Source organism: Fusarium solani (genome assembly GCF_023522795.1).
Source record: "Fusarium solani strain SB1 chromosome Unknown bctg00000006, whole genome shotgun sequence".
NCBI lineage: Eukaryota > Fungi > Ascomycota > Sordariomycetes > Hypocreales > Nectriaceae > Fusarium > Fusarium solani.
The window spans coordinates 1-25,108 of NW_027072151.1; the positions used below are offsets into that span (position 1 = coordinate 1).

The 25,108-nt window shown below is 39.2% G+C and overlaps 3 protein-coding genes across 3 annotated transcripts; all 3 read right to left on the reverse strand.

The window, feature by feature from the left end:
* Positions 1-5,844: 5,844 nt before the first annotated feature.
* MRS44_009689 (uncharacterized protein) lies at positions 5,845-8,460 on the reverse strand (the record flags this gene model as incomplete). Its single annotated transcript, XM_065620262.1, has 6 exons — positions 5,845-6,289; positions 6,512-6,924; positions 6,976-7,267; positions 7,640-7,836; positions 7,898-7,944; positions 8,220-8,460. 6 exons carry the CDS (start codon positions 8,458-8,460, stop codon positions 5,845-5,847), a joined length of 1,635 nt encoding a protein of 544 aa, XP_065476035.1.
* Positions 8,461-8,547: 87 nt separating this feature from the next.
* Positions 8,548-8,931, reverse strand: MRS44_009690 (uncharacterized protein; the record flags this gene model as incomplete). Its single annotated transcript, XM_065620263.1, has 1 exon — positions 8,548-8,931. The coding sequence occupies one exon, from the start codon at positions 8,929-8,931 to the stop codon at positions 8,548-8,550; it is 384 nt and encodes a 127-aa protein (XP_065476036.1).
* A 7,018-nt stretch (positions 8,932-15,949) lies between these two features.
* Positions 15,950-21,126, reverse strand: MRS44_009691 (uncharacterized protein; the record flags this gene model as incomplete). Its single annotated transcript, XM_065620264.1, has 5 exons — positions 15,950-16,528; positions 16,572-18,608; positions 18,855-19,333; positions 19,727-20,657; positions 20,722-21,126. 5 exons carry the CDS (start codon positions 21,124-21,126, stop codon positions 15,950-15,952), a joined length of 4,431 nt encoding a protein of 1,476 aa, XP_065476037.1.
* Positions 21,127-25,108: the final 3,982 nt, after the last annotated feature.

The following is a 25,108-nucleotide window of genomic DNA, read 5'->3' on the forward strand; positions in this document are numbered from 1 at the left end:
TAACCCAATCCCTCACCCAATCCCTCACCATAACCACTCCCCCTAACCCTCAACTTAACCACTCCCCCTAACCCTCACCCAATCCCTCACCCAATCCCTCACCCAATCCCTCACCATAACCACTCCCCCTAACCCTCAACTTAACCACTCCCCCTAACCCTCACCACAAACACTTAACCCTAACTCTTAACTTAATTATTTCTCCTAACCTTTACCATAACTACTTCCCCTAACCTTTACCATAACCCTTAAATTAATATTATTTACCTTAATTCTTTATTTTTTTACTAACTTCTTAATTAATTTTCTTTCCTTACTCTTTTTCTCCTTTTTTTCCCCCTTTTTCTTTTTCCTTCTTTTTTTCTCTTAACTTAAACTCTCTCCTTTTTTAACTCTTAAAACTCTCTCCCTTTCTCTAAATTACTTTTCCTTTATAATAATTTATCTTCCCTAATTACCTTTTATTACTTTTAATTCTCATTTTCTCTTTTATTTTTTTAACCTTATCTCTATATAACTTATCTTTCTTTTTTCTTTACTTAACTTATTTATTTTTACTTATATATTTTATTCTCCCCCTCTCTTATTCACTTTAATAATAACCCTTTTTTTTAAAATAACCTATATTATAACCCTTATTAATCTTTTTACTTATTATTTTTCCTCTCTTTTTTTATTTACTTTTACCTTAAATCTTTTCTTTTATTACTTTTTTTTTTTTTTTTTTTAACCCTCCCTTAACCTATTTTTTATTCCTTTTTTTACTTAATATTTATAAAACCCTCCTAATTTATTTAATCTTTATTATAATCTCTCTTATAACTCTCTTAACTTTACCTTTTTACTTAACCCTTTTTTTTTCTTTCTTTTTCATTTTATTTATCCTTTATCTTATTTTTTTTTCTTTTCTTTTTTTACTTTTTTATTATTACTTTTTATTTTATTATTACTTCTACTCTTATACCTATTTTCTTATTTATTACTATCTATATCTTTCTAATTAATAACTTCTTTTATTTTTTTATTTTTTTTAAATATAATAACTTAATACCCTTACTTATTCTTATTTTATTATTTTTATTTTTTATCTCTTACTTTCTACTTAAATATACTTTAAATTTTATATTCATTTTTTCTTTAATTACTCTTTTTTTTTTTACCTCTTATTTCTCCTCTAACCTTTACCTCTTTACTTAACCCTTTCTTTTCTTTTTTAAATTAACTTACTTACTTACTTAACCCTAACCCTAACCCTCTACTTAATTATCCCCCCTAACCTTTACCTTAATTACTCCCCTCTTTTTTTCTCTCTTTTTTCTTTCCCCCTCTTTCTTTTTTCTTCTCTTTTTTTCTTCCTTTCTTAAACTCTTTTACCCTAACCCTAAAAAATACTTCTAAATCACCTATATCCTTACTTTTACTTATTTCTATTTTTTTCCCTCTTTTCTACTTCTCTTATTTTATCTTCCCTATCCTTTACTTACTTTATCCTATTATAATTCTTATTTTTACTTTTACTTATATCCTTATTTTTATTTTTTCTTATATCTTTACCTTTATTTTTATCTTAATTTTTACTTTTACCTTTATTTATTTCTTTTTAATTAATTTTTCCTTTTTTATTATCTTTCTTTTTACTTTTTCTTTTCTTTTCTTATAATTAACCTTCCTTTTATCTCTTCTTTTCTCTCTTTTTTTTTTATTTATTTCTAATTAACTTATTTCTTTTAAAACTATTCTTATTACTTTCTTTTTACTTTCCTCTCTTTTTTTATTTCTCTTTATTTTTAATCTTTCTTTTTAATTACTTTTTATTATTTCTTTTCTTTTATTTCTCTTTAAATTACTTATTTTTTATCTTCTTTCTTATTTTAACTTCCTTCCTATTTCTCCTTTTACCTTCCTTTTACCTTTACTCTTTCTCTTACTTTACCTTAACTTACTAATTACTCTTTTATACCTTTTTTTTTTTTTCACCTCTTATTATAACTTCTTACTATAATTACCTCCCTCCCCTCTTAACCTTAATCTTTTTTCTTTCTTTTATCCCTATTACTTTTTCTTTTCCTTTATTTTATACTTTTTTTCTCTCCTTAATTTATACTACCTATCTTATATTTATACTCTTTCTTCCTTTCTTTTTACTCTTATTTCTCCCCCCTCCTTTTACCCCTTCTTCCTCTCCTCTCTTACTCCTTACTCCTCTTCCTCTCTCCTCCCCTTATTCCTTCTATTTACTCTTACTATATACTCTTTCTTCTATTACTTTCTCTTTTTTCTTTATTTAACTCTTATTTATTTTCTCTTCTTTATATAACCCTCTCTCTTTACTTCTATTCTTTTTTCTTCTTTTTCCTTTTTTTCTCTTCTTCTTTCTTTTACTTTTCTTCTTCTTTAAACTACCCTTACCCTTTTACCTTTTACCTATCCTTATTTCTCTCTATATATCTTACTCTTTCTTTTTCTATTACTCTTACTTCTAACTCTACTTAACCTTTAACTACCTTATACTTACTTACTATATTTCCTTCTTTTCTTTATTTTCCTCTCTATTTATTACCTCTCTTTTTCTCTTTTTCTCTCTCTTTTACTTTTTATTCCTCTATTTTTACCTCTTGCTCTTTTTTTTTTTTTTTTTTACTTCTCCTTTCTCCCTCTATCTTTCCTCTCCTCCTTATTTATCCTTAATTAACTCTTTCTTTTTTCTTTTACTTTCCCTTTTTTAATTACTCTTTATTCCTTCTCTTCTTTTACTTCTTTTAATTACCTTTTACTCTTCCTTTACTTATTACTTATTACCTTCTCTCTACCTTACCTAATTACCTTTCTTCTTTATCTCTTTTCTCCCCTATTTTAATTTCTTACTTATCTTTTTAATTCTTCCTCCTACTTTACTCTATACTTTCCCTCTCTCCTAAACTAATATAACTTATCTTACCTCTTTACTCTCTTACTTACTACCTTTCTTTCTTTTACTTTTCTTTAACTTTTCCCTCTACTCTACTTAACTCTCTCTCTCTCTATTACTCACCCTAATTATTACTTTAATTACTCTCCTTAACCTTTATTATAATTTATTAACCCTAACTATTACCTTAATAACTCCCCCTTATTATTAATTTAATTACCCCCCCTAACCTCTACTATAACCTATTAACCCTAATTATAATCTTAATATCTCCCCCTAATTATTAATTTAATTACTCCTCTTAACCTTTACCTCTCCTAACTTCCCATATTTTTAACTCCCCTTCCTCTTTCTTCTTCCTTCTCTTCCCTCTCTTTTCTCTTAACATTTTTATCTTTCCTTCCCTCTTATTCTTTTTTTTTTTACTCTTTCTCCTCTCTTCTCTTCCTCTCCTCTCTCTCTCTTATATGCCTTTTTTATATCCCCTTCTCTTCCTTCCTCTTTCTCTTTACTTCTCTTTCTCTTTTTCCCCCCTTATCTTCACTCTTCTTCCTCTTTTCCTCCTCTTTCTTCCCTCTTTCCTTACTCTCTCTCTTCCCTCCTCTTCCTCTTTTCTTCCTCTATATATACTTCCCCTTCTCTCCTCCCCTCTTTCCTTTCTCCTATTCTCCCCTTTTCTTCTCCTATATACTCACCCACTAAACTCTTATTCCTCTTCTATAACCCTCTTTCTTTTCTTATTATTTTACTCTCTCTTTAAGTCTATATATTTTATTCTACCTCTTTCTTTAACCTAACTTAATTACTCTTACTTATATACGCTAACTTTTATTATCCTTTTCCCTTAACTTAATACTTACTCTTTTACTTATTATTCCCCTTACCTTCTTATAATTAATTTATGTCTCTAAAATTACTTATACTACCTTATCTCTATTAACCTTATTAAAACTACTCTTACTATATCCTCTCTATAAACCTCTCTAATACCTCTCTTATTACCTCCTCTCTATTACTCTCTTTTCCCTCTTTATTTTTCCCTTTTCTCTTTTTACTCTTTCTAAACTGCTTTTCTTTTACTCTTTTCTTTACCTTAATCTTCTTTTTACTTTTCTTCTTCTTAATACTTATAACCCCCCCCCCCCTTCTTATAATCTTTTACTCTCTTAAATCCCTCTCCCTCTTACCTCCCTTTTTTTTTTTTTACTTATATTTCCTTTCCTTTCCCCTATTATATGTTACTTTTTTTTTTTTTTTTACCTCTTTTTACTTCTCCTTTCTTTTTTTTTACTAATTTTTTTTCTTTCTTACTACTTTTACTTTTATACCTATATTCGCCCTAATTATTAACTTAGTTGCTGCTCTTAATAATTAATATAACTATATATCCTTAATTATTATCTTAATTACTTAACCCTAACCTTAAACTATGCTTAACCTAAATAGCGCTTAACCTCAATAGTGCTTAACCTAAATAGTACTTAACCTAAATAGCGCTTTATATTACCCTAAATATTAGCGGTTAATAATTACTACTTCTAACTCTCCCTACTACTTACTCTTACTAACTCCTATATTAGCGGTTAATAATTATTACTACTAACTCTCCTAGACACCAGCAGTTAGTTTCCTACCCACTTTTATACCTCTGCAAGTGGGGTTAGGTCTATGATATATTCTTTCTTTACTACCTTATATATAGCTAAATTCTGCTGCAGAGCTTAACTTTTTATATAGTAATCTATATATATTTCTATCTCTATTATTAGAAAGGCAATTATTATAGTAAGGAGGTATAGTTATAAGTATCGCGTTAGAGACTTGCTTAATTATTATGAATATTAGACTAGGTAACCTAGTCGAGAGAAATAAGCTATATAGTTTAATAATAGAATTTCTAACTTATAAACCAGATAATTAAGATTTAATTCCTAGTATAGCCTTTATAGGTTTTATTCTTTACCATATAGAGCCTTATTTTTCCCCCTTAATTATATTAATATAGGTTAGTCCTACCCTAGACCTTAACTTACCCCTATATATTACGTTTTTATCTTTTCTATCCCTTTCTTTATTTTTTCTTAAATTTTAACTAGAGGCTCTATAACTAACTACTATTTATTTATTATTAGCGGCGGGTTTCACCCAAGCTCGGCCAATAAAAGCGCTGCTACGTAGTTCGCCTGCGTATATCTACTATCTCCCAGCGAGGCACTTTTACTAAGCCATAACATATACTCTTAATACGTCCTAAATGTCTGGTTAAAATGCTTTAGGAACTAATCGGTATGGCATGGCTAGCTATAAGCCCCAAAACATAGAGGTATAACCATATCTGGGAATCGATATGAACCATCTCCGTCATAGTCCGGGTCCGCCGCCCGACAGATCTCCTATGGCTAATAGCACATCTAATAGATAGCATATAGATCTATCTACTCCTTACCCCGGCTTTTGTAGTCCCGAAGTGCCTTCTGCTTCGCTTATATCTAATCATGGCGTCGCGTGCACGCTGCCGCTGTATGCTTAAATGGCTTCCCCTCCACCCGACAATATAGATAGCAGCCCATCATTATCTTAAGATCCCTCTCGTATCAGCTTAGCACCTTATTGTAAACTCGGGCCTAGTGAAGAACCTTACTGGGCCCAGTAAAAACCATCTCGCTGGCCATAGAGCACTATTTACCCTTACCCTCACCCCCGCTCGCTACTTCTTCCGCCTGGGGCTGCGGTAGATGGAACTTAAGATCGGTCGGCCGGCGTTTGATGTGGTGGTTGGGATAGACGCCGCAAAGCTTATCGCCTTCCATGCACTACCTCCAGTCCGACCGCATATCGAGGAATTGGCTTATGATGCCGCGCGAACACTGTTGCTGCGTGAGGTATAGCTGCATGGCCTCCTGGTCTGCCCCTAGCTGCCGGTCTAGCTGCGGTTGCTAGGCCGCGCTAAGTAAGACGATGGATTCTGCTACTTTGCTATCCCGACCGGCTCTGCCTGACTCCTGCGAGAATTCTATTATTAGATTTGGGGCGCCGACGTGGATGACCCACCGGACGTGCGGATGGTCGAAGCCAGGGCCCAGCGCAGATGTGGCTATAATAGCAGGCGGGTCCGTAGTACTGAGCCACTGCTCGATGACCGCCCTCCTCTCCTCCTCTGTACCAGAGTCAGCCGTGTATGACGGGCACCCCAGCAGGTCAGCGAGCTCCGCCACGAGCTCTTTCGTCTGACAGTATAAGATGATCTTATCCCGTTCGCTCTCGAAGAGGTCCTTCCGGGTCCAGCAGGTTTGGACAAGACGAGCCGCCCTCTGGCATAAGGTGCCTAAGCCTCGCTCACGCCGTATGATGTACCGGATGTTCGGCCGATTCGTCGACTCCCTGACTATATGCGGCCGAACGAGCTTATTATGCTCTATAAAGAGCTCTTGGTAGTCTGGCGGGAGCGTCGCCGTCAGCCAGACTGTCTGCGTCTGAACCCGCCGCACGTACCAGCCCAGCTGCGACATACACCGCCGATAATCGTTCGCCGTGATGGTCAGGTGGCACTCGTTAATCACGATCCGGTCCAGCCGCTATCGGTCCGCAAGTCGGTTGGCATACTCCAGGAAGCTTTCTGTGCAGGCGGCCTCGGCCGACATGATGACCAGCGGCGCCGACTTGGACGACCCTGGCGACCACACGTAGTGTTTCAACGCCACCTTGCCGAGGCGAACGAGCATATTACCGCGGAGGGCCACCGTAGGTAATATCAAGATAGTCGTCGCAGCGCCTTCGAGCGCAGCACTAACTATCACTATTAGTGTCTTGCCTGATCCGGTCGCAAGGATAACGATGACCTGCTCGGCTGGTCGCGGGCCCAATGTCGCCAGCATGCCATCTCGCTGACCTGGGCGACGTAATTGCAGCCCCGGGTCGTTGTATAGCCTGCGAGCCACCTTCAGCAGGCCGTCCTCCTTCTGGGCCGGCCTTGTGCGAAACCGCGCCTTCTTGCAAGCATTGAGCAACCCCTGCGCCTGCGTCCCTGATACCGTATGCGGCCGCTTCCCCTGGAGAAGTTAATCGACCCGGAACAGGGAGCGCCAGCTCTGCGATGCACGGTAGGCGCGATGGAGCAGCGTGCTCATCGTCAGCGTCGTGCTGCCAGCATAGGCATGGTTGAACGTGCGGTAGCTGTGGTTGCTCATTCCGGCCAGGTCCGCGAGGGCCGCCTCATCCTCGACTTCCTCAGCTGCCGCGATCTCCTCTAGGTCAAAGTTGGCCCGCTCCTTGGCGCTGAACTTCTCCTTGGTGATGGAAGCAGCAGCCTGGCGCCACCACGCCACCTGGAACTGCGGTACCTCGGCGCGTGCGCAGGCCCTGCGAAGGCAAGAAGAGATCGCGGTGTCCCTCCAGACCTCGCCGTCCAGGCTCGACCACAGGTACGGCGACAGCAAGGCGCCGGGCTTTCTCTGACGAAGGAAGACCTAGCGCAGCGGCGGCACCAGAGCCAGATATATCAAGAGCAGATCTCCAATCGCGCGGGGCAAGAAGCGGATATTCTCCGTCTCGGCACCAACCTATTCCTAGCTCTTGTGATACCGCACGTACACCATGACCATCTTCTCCCAGATTAATATGCATCGACGACGACCTGTGTTAGTATAGGTGACGGAAAGCAGCTCCGGCGCCCGCAACGGAGGAGCCGGCGGAACATAGATGAGCGTCACCATCCGCTTCAGGAACTCTTACACGTGCGCCTCGTAGCAGGCCATTGCCTTCGGACATAGGCTCAACCCGCCGGCCTGATCGGTCCGCACATAGACCCCTCGCAGCTCAGCCCTATGCTCGATCTGCCGGAGCAGGGCGTCCTGCGTTCCCTTTAGGATCTCGGCATTCCTCTCGTCCGTCAGCCACGAGCCGCCGTAGTCGTCGAGGTCCAGGTCGTCCTATAGTCTCCACGCTTCGATTGGTGCAATATCATTCACACCGAACAACAGCTCATCATACAGAAGCGAATGCGCCTGGCGAAACTCTGATACGACCAGCTGCGACACCTGTTCCATGTGTAGCTTAGTTCCCATGTAGTCGATCGTCTGGCCGTCGAGAGACCAGCGTGCCTGGTTCTTAGCGAAAGCCGTTCGAGATGCTACGAAAAGGTAGAGCCGCCACTACAGGATATAACCGAAGGGTGTCTCTGCCATCTGCTGGAAGTACTTTTTGCACATCTTCTCCAGCAGTTCAGGTATCCCGTCCTCGTCATCCTACTTATGGAAGCACACGAAGTCGAACAGGATGAGCTAAGCAGTCCACGTGAGTGCGGATAAGTTACTATTAAAGTTGCCTAGTTCGTTCCAGACGCACCGTTTGCGCTGCTCATCATCATTCGCCTCTCGCCGTGTAAAGGCCTTCTTCCGGCTAAGCATGGCGCAAAAGCTTAGTACCGCGGACCGGAACGGCCTGCTCCCGACTGTCTGGCAGATCAGGGATACGTAGAAGTTGCGAATGGCATGCTTCAGCTCAGCGTCGCGCTCGTCGTCATCTTCCTCATCAGCTGATTTTTCCTTCGCCATCTCGTCTTATTCCCGCAGGGCATCGATAATGCCTTCCATAGCTCGCTACTACTAAGGTATTAGTTCAATGACGTCCCGCGGCAACACTTAGTCCTCATTCTCCCTCATGAAGTGACCATCCTCGCAGAATACGACCCGATAATAGTACACGAGAAGCTGCTTCATCCTTCGGAAGTACGAGGTCAGCGAGGATTCATTCTTAAAACTGCGGAACCCGCCGGGCTTGCCGCTGCTCGAGCCGCCGGCATCACGGAACTCATTCAACCTCTTAGCCCGCTGCTGCGTCATCTTCCGCTCGAGTAACTTATCGCTGCAGAGCTTATAGGCGTCCCTGAGGACGGTCTCGGCCGCGACAAGGATGCAGATGAGGTCCGAGTTGTCCTCCCCTTCGCCGCCACAGTCCCCGCCTAGGAGCTTCTTCGGCGGCAGCGAGTACGACGACTGGATCTCGGCATCCCGGAGCCCCCGCATATGGGCAGGGAACCCGGTATAGACGAGCCACGGGACTCGGTCCGCTCGTGACTCCCCGACGTCCTACACAACCCCGGCCTGCTCCTCTAGGTCGCGGGATGCCTAGGCCAGATCCGCTTTTAGCTCATTAAATAGCTTCCCCTCCTCCTATGACGGCGGCAGAAGGAGTCTAAGGGCCAATACCTCCCCCGATAGCGATAACGATAACAAGGGTTCTTCAACGATGAAGTAATCGATGCGTCCCTTTGCCGTGAAATACGTCTGGAGCATACAGCCTCTCCAGAGGGGGACGGCCTCTCGGTGCTGCGAGGCCTTCATACCATGTGCTGGCATGTGCTGGTGCATCTTGGCGAGCCTCCGTGTGCAGTAGTTGCAGCCATCACGCGTGCAGCAGTAATACCCGGTAAAGATAGCGAGGCCTTCAATCGGCCGGCAAGGTCTCGTCCTATCTAGCCTCCACTAACGGAGCTCCTCTACTAGGCGCAGGTCATAACTCGATAAGAGCTCAATAGTCGTCCTTAGCTCCTCACCCCTCATTCGGTGCGGCTCAGCCCGCAGGTGGCTCCTCCAGCTTGCCGCCTTGGGGACTAGACACATCCGGCATAGCCGGCAGACAACAACCCGGTGATCAGGGTCATAGCGGAGAATATCTAACCCCATGCTATAAATACGCGGCATGAATATATATATATATAATAATCATAAATAGTATATAAATATTTGACGAGGATGATAAGGATGATGAGGATGCAAAGAGTAAAGAAGGAGGGAAGGGAACGCCAGTTCTTCATTTTACAATCTAGAGACCTTACCCCCTTTTTTTCACAAACCCTCCAGAAGCGCAAAGGCTAGTTATTCACCCTCCTTCGCTCTATACGTAAGCAAACACAAGGCTAACGGTGAGGCTTTTAAGTTAGATAACTCACAAGGGTAGGAATACACTCTTCTCCTTCTGACGGATATCTCTTTTCACCCTTCGTTTTTTAGAATTATACTTCAAATTCATTATTCTACAAGTATATGCATATCATATCCTCATCCTCGTCGTCGTTATAGTGGCTCGGCGTTTCGTATTGGTTTTTGCTTTTGTTCATTGCGACCCTGGCACCAGTTTTGGTCCAATCAGCTTATGCCCTTTCACTTAAATCACCTTTCACTTCACTCAACGACCGCACGCTATCAAGCCATGTCATTTCCCACGCAAATTACGCTCTGCGAGGGTACCTACGAACCTGACCGGGGTCTGACCTTTCACTGAAAGGTCGTCGAGCAATAGTGGCTAGTATTACGCTATAGCGATATTAATAGATTTATATTAATAAAATACTTAATATCTTTTTATTTTATATTATAGGTAAGGTTTATTATTTAGTTAATAGGGTAATACGATAGGGAAATAGTCTTATTTTTATTTCTCTTTTTAGTATTCCTTATATTAGTAGTATTAATATAATATTTATAAAATGCTAGTATATTCTTTATATATTAAGTATATTTATATATTATCTTATAGGTTAAATAGTATTTTAAGGTATCTAGGGTTCTTAGCTAGTTCTTTATAGTATACCTTAATATAAATTTCTTATTTATTTATTATTTTTATATATTCTCGCGCGGTCTAGATATATTATTCTCTTAGGCTATTTTAATATTATTTATTATTTTTATTATAGAGCTAAGAGTAGCTCTCTTTTTATAGCTCTTTATTAGTCTTTTACTGCCTTTATTATTATATATAGGCTTTATATAATTCTTTCTCTAGTTTCTTTTCTCTATATTCTTACCTAACCTAGTAGGTATTATTATTAATTAATCTATTAAGTTATCCTAGCCGCTAGGGCCTATTACTTTATTCTTATCTTTATTATTTATAGGTTTTATTATATTCTTATAATGCCTTAGGTTAATATTATAGGCATAGGTTATAGTTATATTATATAAGGTTATTTTATTTATAGTCCCTTCTATGCGTAATAAAAGGCATATATAGGGGTATAATATTATATCTTATAACCTAGTTTTTATAGTTAAAACCTTTTATTATAGCTTTCTTAAAATTAGCTTATTTAGCTAGTATTAAGGGTAATTACTATCTTTGCTTTATTAGTATTACTAAGGTTATTATTATTAGCTCCGCAAGTTATTTATTAGTGCGTCTAAGTATAGCGATTATATATTATAGTAAGGTAATTATAGTTCTTTCTGCCTAATCTAATTCTAGTAGTAGTTTTTATTTATATAAGTTAATGAGATATAATTAGTAAGCCTTTAGAGGTTTTATAGGCTTATAGAGTTATTCCTTTATAATATTACTAATTATATAATTACCTTCCGCTTATTATTTTATTAGGTAGGTAACCTAGTAAGGTATTATAACCTCTCTTAGTTAAAGTCTTATCTTATTATATCCCTACTATGCTATCATAAGTATCTTAGTAGTATAAATAGTTATCTAGGGGTTACTATCTTAATTAATTATATTTAGGTATTTCTTACCTTTAGGAAGTTACTAAGGATTCTTTAGCTTATAGTATCTTTCTTAGATATCTTTAGTCTTCTTATAGTATTTATTTACTTTATGCCTTTTCTTATAATAATAATAATATTTAATACTACGGGGGTCTTATTAAATAGCCCCTAATTCTATAGGGCCTAGGTTTATATTATATAAGGTCCCTCCTCGCGGTAGTTATTATCCTCCGCGGTTATCTTTTTGCTATTTATATTAGTTTAAGAAGTAGGGATTAAAACCTATTTCTCTTAGCTTACCTTATTTTAATAACTTTTCTTTATATCTTTTATATTATTATTTATTAATCTTAATAGCTATAGCGATATAGTTATTAAGGTTATTAAGCCTATTAGCCTTATAGAGTTTATTTTTAACTTTAAGTTTTAATCCTCTATAAAAGATTTTTATAAGAGATTTATCCTTAAATTCTATCTTAGAGGCGAGTTATTTAAACTAGGCTATATAAGCGGTATATAACTTATTTTAGGTAAGCTTAAATAATTATATAGCGGCTTATTATTTTTTATTAATAAGTTTAAATATATCCTTAATTATAATCTTAAAGTTTTCTTAGTCTAAGAAGATATTAATAATATCCTAGTCTTAGTTAGCTTCTTTATTTAATAAGAAGTCTCTTATAATAGGTTTTATTTATATTACGGTAATGCCTTCTAAGAGCTATCTTATAAATAGGGCCCGCGCTTTATTACTAAATAACTTATTTAAAAAAAGTATAAAATACCCCTTATAGTAAATAAGGAAATAAATAATATCCCTAGTATTCTTATTAAAGGGTACTAATTTAAGAGGTTTAATAGCTTTATTAATATCCCTTATAAGTATAGCCGGTAAGGGTATTACTTACTATAGTAGTTACTAGTTAACCTAAGTTTAGAGCTAGTTTATAAGAGCTTATAGCTATTAAACCTTAGTAGTTATTTTAGTGATACTTAGCGGCGTATTATAAGCTAAGGGTTAGTTAGTAGAAGTATTATTTAATATATTAGTAATAATATAATATTATTTAAGGTAATATAAGTAATCCTTTAAATAAGAGCTATTAATATATAATAATTATATAGGTCTTAAAGGGAATAAATTAGTTATATTAGTTTATATTAATAAAGGGGATATTAATATTATCTTAAATAAGGTATAAGTTATATCTAGTAATATACTTAAAGGTATTAAGTATAACTAAGTTATATTAATAGCTAAGGTAGCTATTATATAAGAAAATATAATAAATATATTTTTTATACTAAGGTATTTATTAGTAAGAAACCTATAGTGCTTACTTACTTACCTAGATAAGGTTATTATAAGTAAGTATTATATAAGAGCGCTTACTTATCCCATAGTAGGTCTCGCTTACTTTTATAGTAGATTAGTCACGTAGTAGGGTTTTACTATGCTAGACCGCCTGGTCTGCTATTTAGCCGTGATATATCCGCTCTTCGATCCAAAGCTTCGCCTTAATAACCTCCTTAACCGCGGCCGCTCTACCCTTAACCTTCTAGATCCAATACCAGATATTAAGCTTAGCAGTGCTAGCTCAGACTATTACCGCGTCCTCTACTAGCATCAGCCTACAAAACCACTTCTCTATCTTCACCGGCAGCATAGCTATTAGCAGCACCACTAAGTAGTTATATTAATATAACCCTTTTAGCGACTTAAGTTACTCCTAGTAGCTAATATTAATAATAGTAATATAGCTCTCATTAAAGAAGATATAGCAGGGTAAGCCTTACGCTTATTAGTTATCTATATAGCTAATAAACTTAAGTAAGTTTATTAGATTAGCGCTAATAATAATAAGATATATATCTAGCTAAGCCTTATTTCTTCTTATAGTTATAGCTAATTCCTACTTTAGATAATTAATACTAAAATTATCGCGAGCCTAATCTAAGATATTATTTATTAGTACTATAAATAGGACTATTATAATATTAGTATTAGTCTCTTTTATAACCGCGGGGAATATAAAAAAGATACTTTTACTATTATTAGTTAAAAATATATAAATTAGTACCTTACCCCTCCTTATATCTATAATTCTTACTATATATTTATACTACTTATTAGACTTCTAACTTATACCCTCTCCTAGAAGCTATTATAGTCCTTATTAAAGCAAAGCGCCTAGTCCTCTAACTACTACCCCCCCTCCTCCTCCTCTTTCTCCTCCCTTTACTAATAGTATCCCTACTTTAGCTATCCCGGCCTTCCTCCTTTTTTTACTTTCCTCTCTTATACCCGCCGCTTAAATCTTAATAGCCTTCCGCTTAGTAATACCCTTACTTACTATTACCTCTAAAATATTAGAGTAATAGCCTTAATTACTAGTATTATTATTCCCTATTAGGCTCATAAGAAACTAATACTATAATTAGCTAACCTCTTAATAAGTAGCTATTATCTATAGCTATAATTAATCTAAGAACTAGATATTTATTATATAATGCCGCGCTAATATATTACTATATATTAATTATAAGTTAAAGATATACTTAAACTATTATTTGCCTTATACTTCTCTAGTAACTAGGTCTACCTTAGCTATTATATTCTCCTTGCTATTAGCCTTATCGCTAATACCTACTTCTACCTACCTTACCGCTAATCCTTTAACCTTCTTACCTATCTTAATCCCGATATATTAATACTCCTAAATACCTATAATAAGACCTATATACTTAGCAATTAGAAGCCTTAGCCACTAGGTAAATAGCTTAGTATCTTATTAGCCTTTCCTCGCGTTTACCTAGAGAAAGCCTTTAAGAGATAGTCTAGGCCCCTAGATGCCTACTTACTTATATAATATCCTCGCCGTGGGGATAAGCCATACGATATATATAACTATTATCTTTATCGGTAGCTTAAGGAGGAACTATACTACCTTCCTATTAATGCCGCGGACTACCTAGCTCTTATCCCAGTCAGTAATAATTATTATCTATCTATTAAAAATAAATACGCTACGGATAAGCTACTATAAGTTATAGTGCCGCATTATTAAGAGCTCTAGGCCTCGCCTAGGCATCCCCTACTAGATATATATAATAATAATTATCGCTATTATAAAGAGCTAGAAGGTTAAGAGAAACTACTTTATAGCCTTGCGTCTCTAGCCCTAGCCTTACCGCTAGAGCTTAGCCTTCCTTAGCTTAGCTACTTTGCGGTAGCTAGGCTAGAGCTATTAGTTCTTACTATTTATTATAAATAACCGCCTAGCACCCTTAAATATTAAGCTATTAATAATCCGTCTTAGTTTAATTATCGCTTTTACCCTCGCCTATTAGCTATATATTAGCTAGTTAAGCAGCTTTTTAGCCTCCTTAACCACTACCTAGGCCGCCTTTTAGAACTTATTAATTATTACTTACTCCCCTAAGTATTATAAAGCCTTATTATTCTCTTTTTATATTATATTTAGTATACCGCTATCCTTCTTCTAATAGCCCTTACTATATGCTATTAACCTGCTATTAACCTAATTATAGTGCTAAATAATAAATAAGATCTATTAATAAGCTACTCTTAATATTCCTTCTAAAATTTCTTAATAACCTTAAACTATATTTCTTTTAGCTCCTCTAGCTCTTCCTTAAAGATATACTCTAATATTAGCATATATATACACTAGATAAGTCCTATTAGCTACCCTATATAGCTAGCTAGTCACTTATATAAGTGCCCTATTCTCTTATCGCTAATACCTAGCACCGCCGTAAAGTATATAAATAGGTTATAATAAATATTATATATTACTTTATGCTTAATTAAGCTAATAAAGAATTTAAAGACCCTTCTATTAAGCACTGCCCTCCTTCTCTCCTCTTCTTATTGCTGCCTTGCTTCTTTTTTATCCTCGTCGTCGTCGTCGTTATCATCGTCGTCGTTCTCGCCACCTTTATTACTGGCTGATTCCCTGTCGCCGTTGGGGTTATTATCGCTATCGTCGCGGCGCCTACGCCGGTCGTCGTTAACTATGGACCTCGATCTGCTCTGTCCCATAGTGGGTCCCAACGGCCCTGGTACCCCCCCGCTAACCTTATTATTATTAAGAGCCTCCATAACAGCATATAAATAGCCTTATTACTCGTCTATAAAGTATATCCCGACCTCGGTCTATGCCTTATCCCGCCTAAGCTTCTATACCCGCTAGCAGTAGCATAGATATTACCCCCTATATGCCTAATATTTCTTATTAAAACTCTTATACTCCTTTAGCTTAAATAGCTACCTTACCGGAGTCTCTAGGTTAATGCTATTTAGCCAGTGAAGCATCTTATTTAGTACCTATTTTAGGCGACTAATGCACCTCGATATCTCTCGATCGAAGCTCTCGATAAGCCACGCTAGCGTCTCCTACTCCTCGCGTTTAGCGCTATCTCGCATGCCTCTCCGCATAGCCTTAGACTTAGGCCCTAGTCCGAGCTAGTAGATCCTCTTGAGATCTCGCCCCTAGAAGTGCTTAGCCTAGCCCGTCTTATTAATCTATGTCGAGTCGTGGTCGATACCGCCGGGTTTCTGCGCGATCCGTCGCCTCTCGTCTTCCTCTTTCTTGAGTACGCGGCCATACTGGGTCAGCATCCCTTCCCAACCCTCGTCGGCTTCGTCTCCATGACGCCCATCGGTATCCGACTGCTGGTCTGGGGTTTCGTCACCAGTGGCGGCCTGCGGCTTCGGTGTCTCGACTGTCCAGTAATCTGCGTAGCGCCTCCGCATGAATGTCTGGAGCATCACCTCCTCCCGGCCGCTCTTAATGCCTTTATGGTCCGACTGCCTTAGATGCCCCAGCAAGAGCTTCCAGTTAGTCGTCCGGCACTTGTCGCACACGGTGCATGTGTAGCCCTTCTCGACTTTCAGGTTTTCGATCGGCGCCGTGCCATCGTCTGGCCGCCTTATATCGCGTGGGTCCCTCGGCCGCCATGACGTGCAGTATGCGATCACCCGAGCCAGCTCTTCTCGCTTCAGCTGGTGCTTCTTTCGGAAATGGCCGACGATCCCGTTCGAGCCGTTCTTGCCTGGCGCCACTGCCGCCTTGCAGTTCCGGCGAGGAAATGTAATATGCCCCTATTATTCAATTCCTGATGAAAGCTTAATTACATAGCCCTACTGTAGTCCACATCTCCCTCGTAAACACTGCTATCCATCGAAGTAGCCATGAACCTTCCACTCCCGCAACCTCAATTTCCTTTGCCAAGTACTTTGCCACTGTTCTATCTCCATAGCGCAAATCCTGACAAGAGTCCTCGCATTCATCCTCACACTCATCCTCACACTCATCCAGAATCCTCTGGCTATAGTAACTCCTGCCGCATTGGTAGAGCCCCACGATGACGTCAACCAGGAGAAACGGCCCATAAGTGCAACAGGTACGGGACCGGTCCGCTGGAACCCAATTTCCGTCTTCATCCCTGAACCAGTTGTCGCAGAACTCGTATGGCAAATGACAAATGTGGCAGCCATTTTTTGGAAAGCACCCCTCCACGTAAATCATGTCTCCGAGTCTTTCGTCCACTTGAATCGCGCCTCCCCTCTTGCATGCCCGCAAATCATGTAGGATATGAGACGCTCGAAGGCCACGGCCAACACAAAAGCTGCACTTGCCCACCCACCAGTCAATAGAATTCTTCCAGCTCGTAACCTCCTCGGAATTGCCCCATGGATAGTCAGTCGCATTTGCGTTGAGGCTCATTTGTGCTGGTGGAGGGGCCATTCCAGCTGGCCACCGTGGAAAGCCTCGAAGTGGTGGTAGTTGTAATTGGCTGTTCCTGCGGTGATAGAACGCGAGAACTAAAAGCTCAAATACATATAGGAGTCTCGAATTCCACCCACACTCATTGGGGATTCGCTGTTCAAACCATGCTCGTGCACTCTGCTCGAAGGTTAGATTCGTACCGTCCCGATCAGAGGCCAGTTTCACCAAGAGCTTTCCAAGAACTTGATTGTCGTATGCGCAGAGCGATGCAATGACTTTTTTCATTATGGGCTTTTGCTCGCAAAATCCATTAAAGCCGTCTTTGGAGTCATATTGCTTGATCAAAGCTTGTTTGTAACTCTCAGAATCAGCTTCGAAGATCCGCTCGGCGAGAACGATGTCGTTGCAAGGATAGAATGTCGACGAGCAGACAGTGCAATCACCTCTGCCGCCTGACGTCCTGGGGATGGAAAGACTATTCAGCCATCGAAGAATCGACCTGGCTTTATCGCAGGTCTCCCATTGGTTACATGAATCCAAATCATGATCAGGCTCGTGCTGCCCTTTAGCGGCGAAACACAATGGGCAGCCAAGAAGCCTCCACCATTCGACTGTCTTGTGAATATCTGTGAGGCGATGGGCAAGAGCGTAGTCATAATCTTTTCCCTTCATGTATTGGTCGAGAAATTCAACAATGGTACATCGTTCGCCAAAAGCCGTGGCTGTTGCGTACTCACTCGGGCAGCCAAATAGACACCATTCGCCCCATAGGTCTGGGTGGAAATTTATGCCGTCGATGTTTCCGTTCGTTTCAAAGCTGGAAACGTTGGAAGTTTGCTGAGCTGTTTCTAGAGACCCGGAATCTCTTGCTAGTGTTCGTTGACGCTTTGCGGGCAGAGGCGACGGCGACAGCGGCCCTGGCTCCGACTCGTTGGTCCGCTGCTCGTCTCGGCATATCGTACCAGAATGCGCCCTTGAATGAGCCCCACAGACTGGACTGAGTGCCGAGCTTTGGATGTCCTTCGCCTTGGCATTTACCGTTGGTTCTTGATCACGGCGCTTGGACAATGAGACAAGACGCGTTGACTCAGAGACGGACTGACGACCACTTGAAGACGTATGCTGCTGCAGGAGCGCCTCGGAGCTACTAGAACCGGTCTTTGGTTCCAGCGGTAATGGCTGTACGGGGTAAAGACTCTGACGTTGCGACTTGGACGATGACCTTTTCCGCTTCCCTGGTTTGCGCACAAACTTGCTTGGCAGGTGCAGGAATTCGTGCCACCTCGTCGACGCCCATTCATAAAGGTTGAGCAGCTGCGGTTGAAGCTTCGTCGGGAACGCACCATCAAGGCCATACGTCGACCCACGCTGCAGAGGACGATGACCACTCTGCCAGGCGAATGCGACGTTGCGGTCGGCCCAAACACTTTTGTCATCGAATCGATTAAAGGGCTGATGAACTTCACGAACGTGTTTTTCCGTGATGCCGATACATAATTGGCGAAATAAACGTGAGTTAGTAGGCTGATTCCACACCTCTGATGTCGCTTTCCTGAGGGCTGCGGTGAACCTCTCAGTTGGCCACGGCTTGCACCCTATTGTTGGTTCGGAACGGAAAAGGAGTGGCGAGCTTTGCCTTTCGGTGAAGTTGAATCCCCTTTCACGACGCAGTAAATCCACAAACTGTCAAATCCATACCAAGTATATATAGCACGGGTGGCTGAATGGGGCGGGCAGAAAGCGGGCGACAATGAATTCTCGATTCGTGATTTTCTTCGCTTTGTGGTGACGGGTGAGGTAGATCATAGAACCGTTGTAGATGTAGATGCCTCGAGCTCCGAATTCCCCATTTGTACACCAAACACTAGACACTTCTGGCCACCTCGGTGTTTGGCCGCACAACGTCGACAGGCCAAGTCCCAGGTATTCACGCAGCGCCTCCTCTTTTTTGAGATACTTGAAAATTGTTCCCCAGCGCCAATTGCCCCGTCGCGAAAGGCTGTCGTGTCGAGCCGTACAGGCTCTTTTACAGAGCTCAAAATATGCGTCTTGCAGCTGATTCTCAGGGTGCGTGACAAAAGAGAAACCAATTTCGAGGTTCGTCAGGTCATCCTTGATCGTTGCCAGGTCAATGGGGGGTTCCCAACCGAACATAAGGTCGTTGCAGAGGTACTTGGCTTGTTCGATAATGTGCTCACCAAGGAGTCAAAATTCTCTCATAGAAATCTTCAGAGTATCCCCAATGTCGACCACTTGCCCATCCTCGCTCCAATGCAGTAGATACGCCGGCGTATCAGAGCGTGCCAAGCGGCGGCCGCAGCTGCGAAGACTAATCATCTCCTCAAGCGGTGACTGGGAACCTAGCACCATGTAACGCGTTCGAATCGGCTCAAGTCTTTCCAGCTATTTGGTTCTTGGACACCGAGGGATACCCAATGTGGAGTACTCTCTGAGGGGAAGAGCCATCTCAAGAAACAACAACCGTTGGATGTATATCAGCCCCGAGAGATGCGGCGTATAGGAGCGCGCAGAAAGAAAAACCCCTGAAGCTGTCGAGAAGCCAAGAATACCACTAAAGTATATCAGAATTGTCGAGCTAGGCTGGCCGTCAGTCAGAGTTTCGGTGCATAGCGTAAGACTCAGGCCAAACAAAAGTTCCAACAGCTCCTCGATCGATCCCTTAGCAAGCGAGGCCGTTCCTTCGTGAGCTGACAGTTCTTCCTCTGTCTCTTCCCATTCTTGAGCTTCTTCAGCAACCTCATTCGTCTCTTCATAGGGGCCATGCAGATGTTGTTCCTCATCCCCGGGATCTTCGTCGTCCATTTCGTATTCGTCACCATGCTCCAGATCACTATCGTTGTCTTCCTCATCGTTCAGATCTCCCGGCTCATCTTCGTCTGGATGACCCGTACCCTCCACACTTACAATATCCGTTGCCATCGACGCGGCGTGGTCCCAAATAGAATCAAGATACCGCAACTGTCTCTTTTTGAACCGAACTCCGGTCAATTTCTCGCGAGCTTCTACATCCATTCGGTATGCTCGTAAAATCAGTGCGAGACATCGTTTCCAGAGTATGCGATACTTTTTGGTGCTTGACGGTTTATCCACCAGGGTGAATGGTTTAGGATAAGTCGACAGGGCTTGAGCGCTCCGAAGCCAGCACAGGACATTGCGACTCGTCTTTCGCGCGGTCTCTTCGCAGCGGTCCATCATTCCGTCCACCAGCTTGAGGAAAGTAGCAATCTTCTGCTCATCTTCGAGTGGGCTCACCAGGTCCTCGTCCAGATCGTTCTCACCACGTCTGCCAATCACATGAGCTCGCTGATGCGGCAGATGATACGGCATTTTCGTGAGAGCTGAGAGCAAGGAGCGACTCTTGGTCCTATATGTTTCTTCCCATCCAGTTCTCTCCATCCATGGACGCTGCTCAGCGAACGACAGATGTGCAGCTTCACCGGTATCTTTGGTTTTCATCGAATTCTGAGCTTCGGCGATAGTCTTGCTCGCGCTTTCGTACGGATCGAAGGTGATCCTGAGCTTTTTGGCCTCCAGCCGGACGGACCAAATTTCCATCTCGTTTGATGATCCAGTACTCTCGGCCCGAACCAGCTGTCCATGTCTGCAACCAAACATATTCGATGAAGTCGTCGAGATTGCATCCAGCCTTAGCAATGCTATTGCAGGGACAATCATAGCCAGGTGGCAAAGGTCTGTAGTAATGTCGTTTCATCATTTCGAGGCTGATAGCCCTGAACTTGCAATATCGGCAAGCATAGCCTTCATAAACCCTCAACAGAGGGTGCTCTGGTGATGCATCATCGCGTGGGGCTATTTCGCCGGGATTTCGCAAATTCAGGTTTTCGAGTATGTTCTTTAGCTCCTTCCGGGCTTCCAAAGGGATTTTGTGGACGTCGCGTAGGTGCGTCGTAGGGCGTGTCGCCGACGCGGAGAGCGTATTTACACTCATTGCGGCAGCAAATTAGAACCCGAGCGTCGGGCTCGACCCATAGCCCGAGGGTTGCTAAGGACTCTGGATTCCGAGTCATAACGGGTTGCGAGCAAGAGGAGATTAGAGAAGTATGAAGATGAGAACAAATGTGCTAGGAGGGATTATCGGGCAATTTAAAGTTCGGAAAGGGTAAAGGCAGCGGCGCTTTACTCGTTTTCCATCATTTGCGAACGAATACGACCATCGAGAGATTGGTGCATTATGAGCTGATCCTACGGGCGGAGCAAGGGGTGGTTTAATGAGGAGTCGTCAGGGGGAAAACCTTCAACGCGTGCACGGACAGAAAGTGTGAATTAGATCGCAATTCACCAGTTGAAGGGTTGGCGCACGGACGAAAAGCGTGGAATTAGGTTAATTCTGGCTGGTAATTGGTACAGTAGGACCGGATCGTCGGACCCGATGAGGGGTGATGATGATGACTCCGATGGCGCGAACCAGCCCCGTATTATCTCTGACGTTGGTGAAGAGGTACTTTCTCGATCCGAAGGTGGATAATCATCGTGACAGAATAGACTGGGGGATGACGGTACCGGGGTTGCTGGCCGTGACGCGATATAGCCGCTAGGCGAGGAGGCTCTAGTACGAGGAGTCGGAGGAGTACGATGATAGTGATAATAGTGCTCGCCACCTTATCGGGTAGGCAATAATAATAATAAAAAGGACGCTTCTACAAGGCTAAATTCAGTCGCAGCCTAGGTCACGATATCCGGCAGCGTAGAATTATCACCTATAGCCAAGGCAGAGAACTCAGCAATAAGCAGCGACTTCTAGGACCCCTCGTCCTACTATATACTTAATCGTATTAGTAAATTCAGTGCCTTAATAATAATAATAGGCTCGGGAGACTTAGATCTTTCTCGCGCTAGCGGGTCTAAGGGAATATTATCTTTATTTACGCCCGGCCGATCTAGCTATATATAGACCCTAATATTAGAATACTAGCTAATAGATTATAGGTAGAATTAAATTAGATATATCTATAATATTAGTAATCCATAAGACTAGCATAATTAACGCAGAGTTATTAACTAGGCATAGGTATAGATTAAGAATATATTCTTAAGGATACTATTATACTTACTTTGCCTAGAGAGCCTCTTATTATTTTCTCTATTATTTTACTTTTTCTAATATAGATAATACTTAATGGCCTATTTTAAGTAACTATAATTATAGGTTACTATATATTACCGTCTTTGCTAACTCTCCTTTATCTAGTTCCTTCCTTGTTTATTTATATTTACTTGCCTATTATCCCCCCCTCCCCCTATTTTATCCTTAATAGACTATAGCTTACCACTGGTTCTTATTTCTTAGTGCTACTTCCTACGATAAACCTAAGGACTATTTAGGAGTAATAAAGTATCTTAGGTTAAAAACCCTAATATTTTACTATCTTTAATTAGAGTATATAAGAAAGAATATAATATCTCTATAATAAAGTTAGCCGGGGTATGCTATAATTAAGCTAAGTAATTAGTTCTAAGGTAAAGGTTTAATTATAGTAGCGATAGTAATAGCAAGGGGGTATATTATATTAAGAAAAGCAAATAAGTAAAAATATAATAAGGCTTAGGTTAAAAAGCTAACTCTCTATAATAATAAAAAAGGTTTCTAAATAACTACTTTAGGGTAAATAAGGATTAAAAGAGACTTAAAGATAAAAAGAAAGTAAATAATAAAAAGCTATTAAGATATTATTATCTAGCTTAGGCTAGTATAACAAAGTGGGTACGTGACATAGTAGCTTAGTAAAGGCGAAATAGTGATCTATTATGTAGTAAGACTAAAGCTTAAGGCTTTAATATAGCTAGCCTCTAGCGTAAGGGAGGTAATTCCCTTATGATGCATAGTAGTCACGGGACTAGTTATATAGGGCTAGGCCGCTATATTATAACTATTCCCCCTAGTGCTTATTATCCCTAATGGGCGGGAGAGCATAGACCTAATTATCTTAAGCTAATTAAGTACCTTAGTTTTATAATATCTCGCCCCTAATTTATTAGCCTTTATTTAATAATAATAAGTAATATTAGCCCTTATATAAATAACTTTAATATTATTAATAATATTAGTAGCTAAAATAAATTCTTTATTTATTTTAATTAAAAAACCTTACTTATTAGCCTTTATAAATTTTCTCTTTTCCTCATAATTACCTTTTCTCCTCTTTAGTATATATATATAATTATAATAATAACCTTAAGGTTTTTTTTTTAATTTCCTTTATTTTTACTAATATCTTAATACCTCTTCTATAATGCCCCTTATATAGGCATAATAATATATTATATACTAGCACTAAGTAATTACTCGCACTTTTTCTTATATAGCGCCTTACTCTATTAATAGCCTATAATATACTTATTACTTTTATTTAGCTAAGATTATTCTTAAGAATAACCTTAAGAAGCTAATTACTTAAAAGCCTATTAAATTTAAGTTAATTTCTTATATATTCTTTAGCGCTACCTCTTTATATTATACCCTTTATAATTAATATAACATATATAATAAGCAAGCATCACAGATAAGTAAGCATCGCACTTTTCCCTCTTATATCTAACTTTTTATTTAATTAATTAATTCCTAATTATTAAATATATTAGACTTAAATATAGAGGTTAAAACCCTTCTTGCCCTTTAGGCCCTTTAAAATAACCCTAAGCTAAGTATTTAATACGCTATAAGGACCTACTAGGTCTCTAAGTATAGGCTATATTAGTGATAAAATAGCATTTAAGCTTAACTTAATATTATTCTTAAATTATATAAATTATTAGATCTAAAGGAATAGATCTTTATTTAGTTTATTTTTAACTTAGATTTATAAGGATTTCCCTCTTAGCTATATAATATAAAAAAAATAACTAATTAATTACTTATTAACTATAATATATTATTAATTAATATATATTAGGCTTTAAACTTTATTAGGTAATACCTAGAGCTTAAGATATATTTCTTTTAGAAATATAAGTACTAGAGAATTAAATATAAAGATCTAATAATTATTTATAATTAGTTTTACCTTATAAAGAATATAATCGCGAAGTATAATATTTAATTAGATAATCTTTATAACTTTAATAAAACTAACTTTCTTATAAGTATAATTATAAGCAGAATAGTTATTATAGGTTTAAAAAGGTATTTAAAGCTAAAATTAATATAGCCTAGAAACTAAGAATAAATTATAATTATCTAAGTAATTAATATAAAAGGCTAAGTAATTTAGTTATTTATTATTAGTATAAGTAAATATTACCTCGCTAATTAATACTAAGATAATAACCTCCTAGGTAATTAAGCTATTATAATAACTTAAAATAGCTAGATTAATAATAAGACTAATCTTAAGTAACTTAAGTACTTTAATTAATATATAGCTAAGTAATTAAATAATTATTATTATTTCTTAATTCTTAATAGCTATAAAAATTATTAATTTATTAAATTTAAGAGATATTATAAAGAAAAAAAAATTATTTAGCTTTATATATTACTTTATTTTTCTTATTTATTTTAATTACTTAATATTAAGTACTTTAAGCTATTAAAAAAGGCTTATAATTAAGAAATAAAGTATTTAATTAAATATTTTATTACTTATATTTTAAAAACTAAGTTTTTTTTAATCTTTTATATAATATATAAGGTTATTATAATAAAAAAAATATTAAGAGGGCTTTTAAAGAAGCTAGTTTTATTTCTCTTAACCTAAAAACTATAGTCTTAAAGCTTAATATATAGCTATAAACTTTAATGCCTATTAAGAAGGGGGTTAAACCTTTTACCCTTTAGGTCTTAAGGACCTTAAAGATTATACTTAAGGCTAGATCTTAGTTTAAATACCTTAAAAGATAAATTAAAAAGTATTATAATAGCTCCCTAAAGTTAATTATAGAGGCTATAAAGTCTCTTATAAAGGTAATAAAAG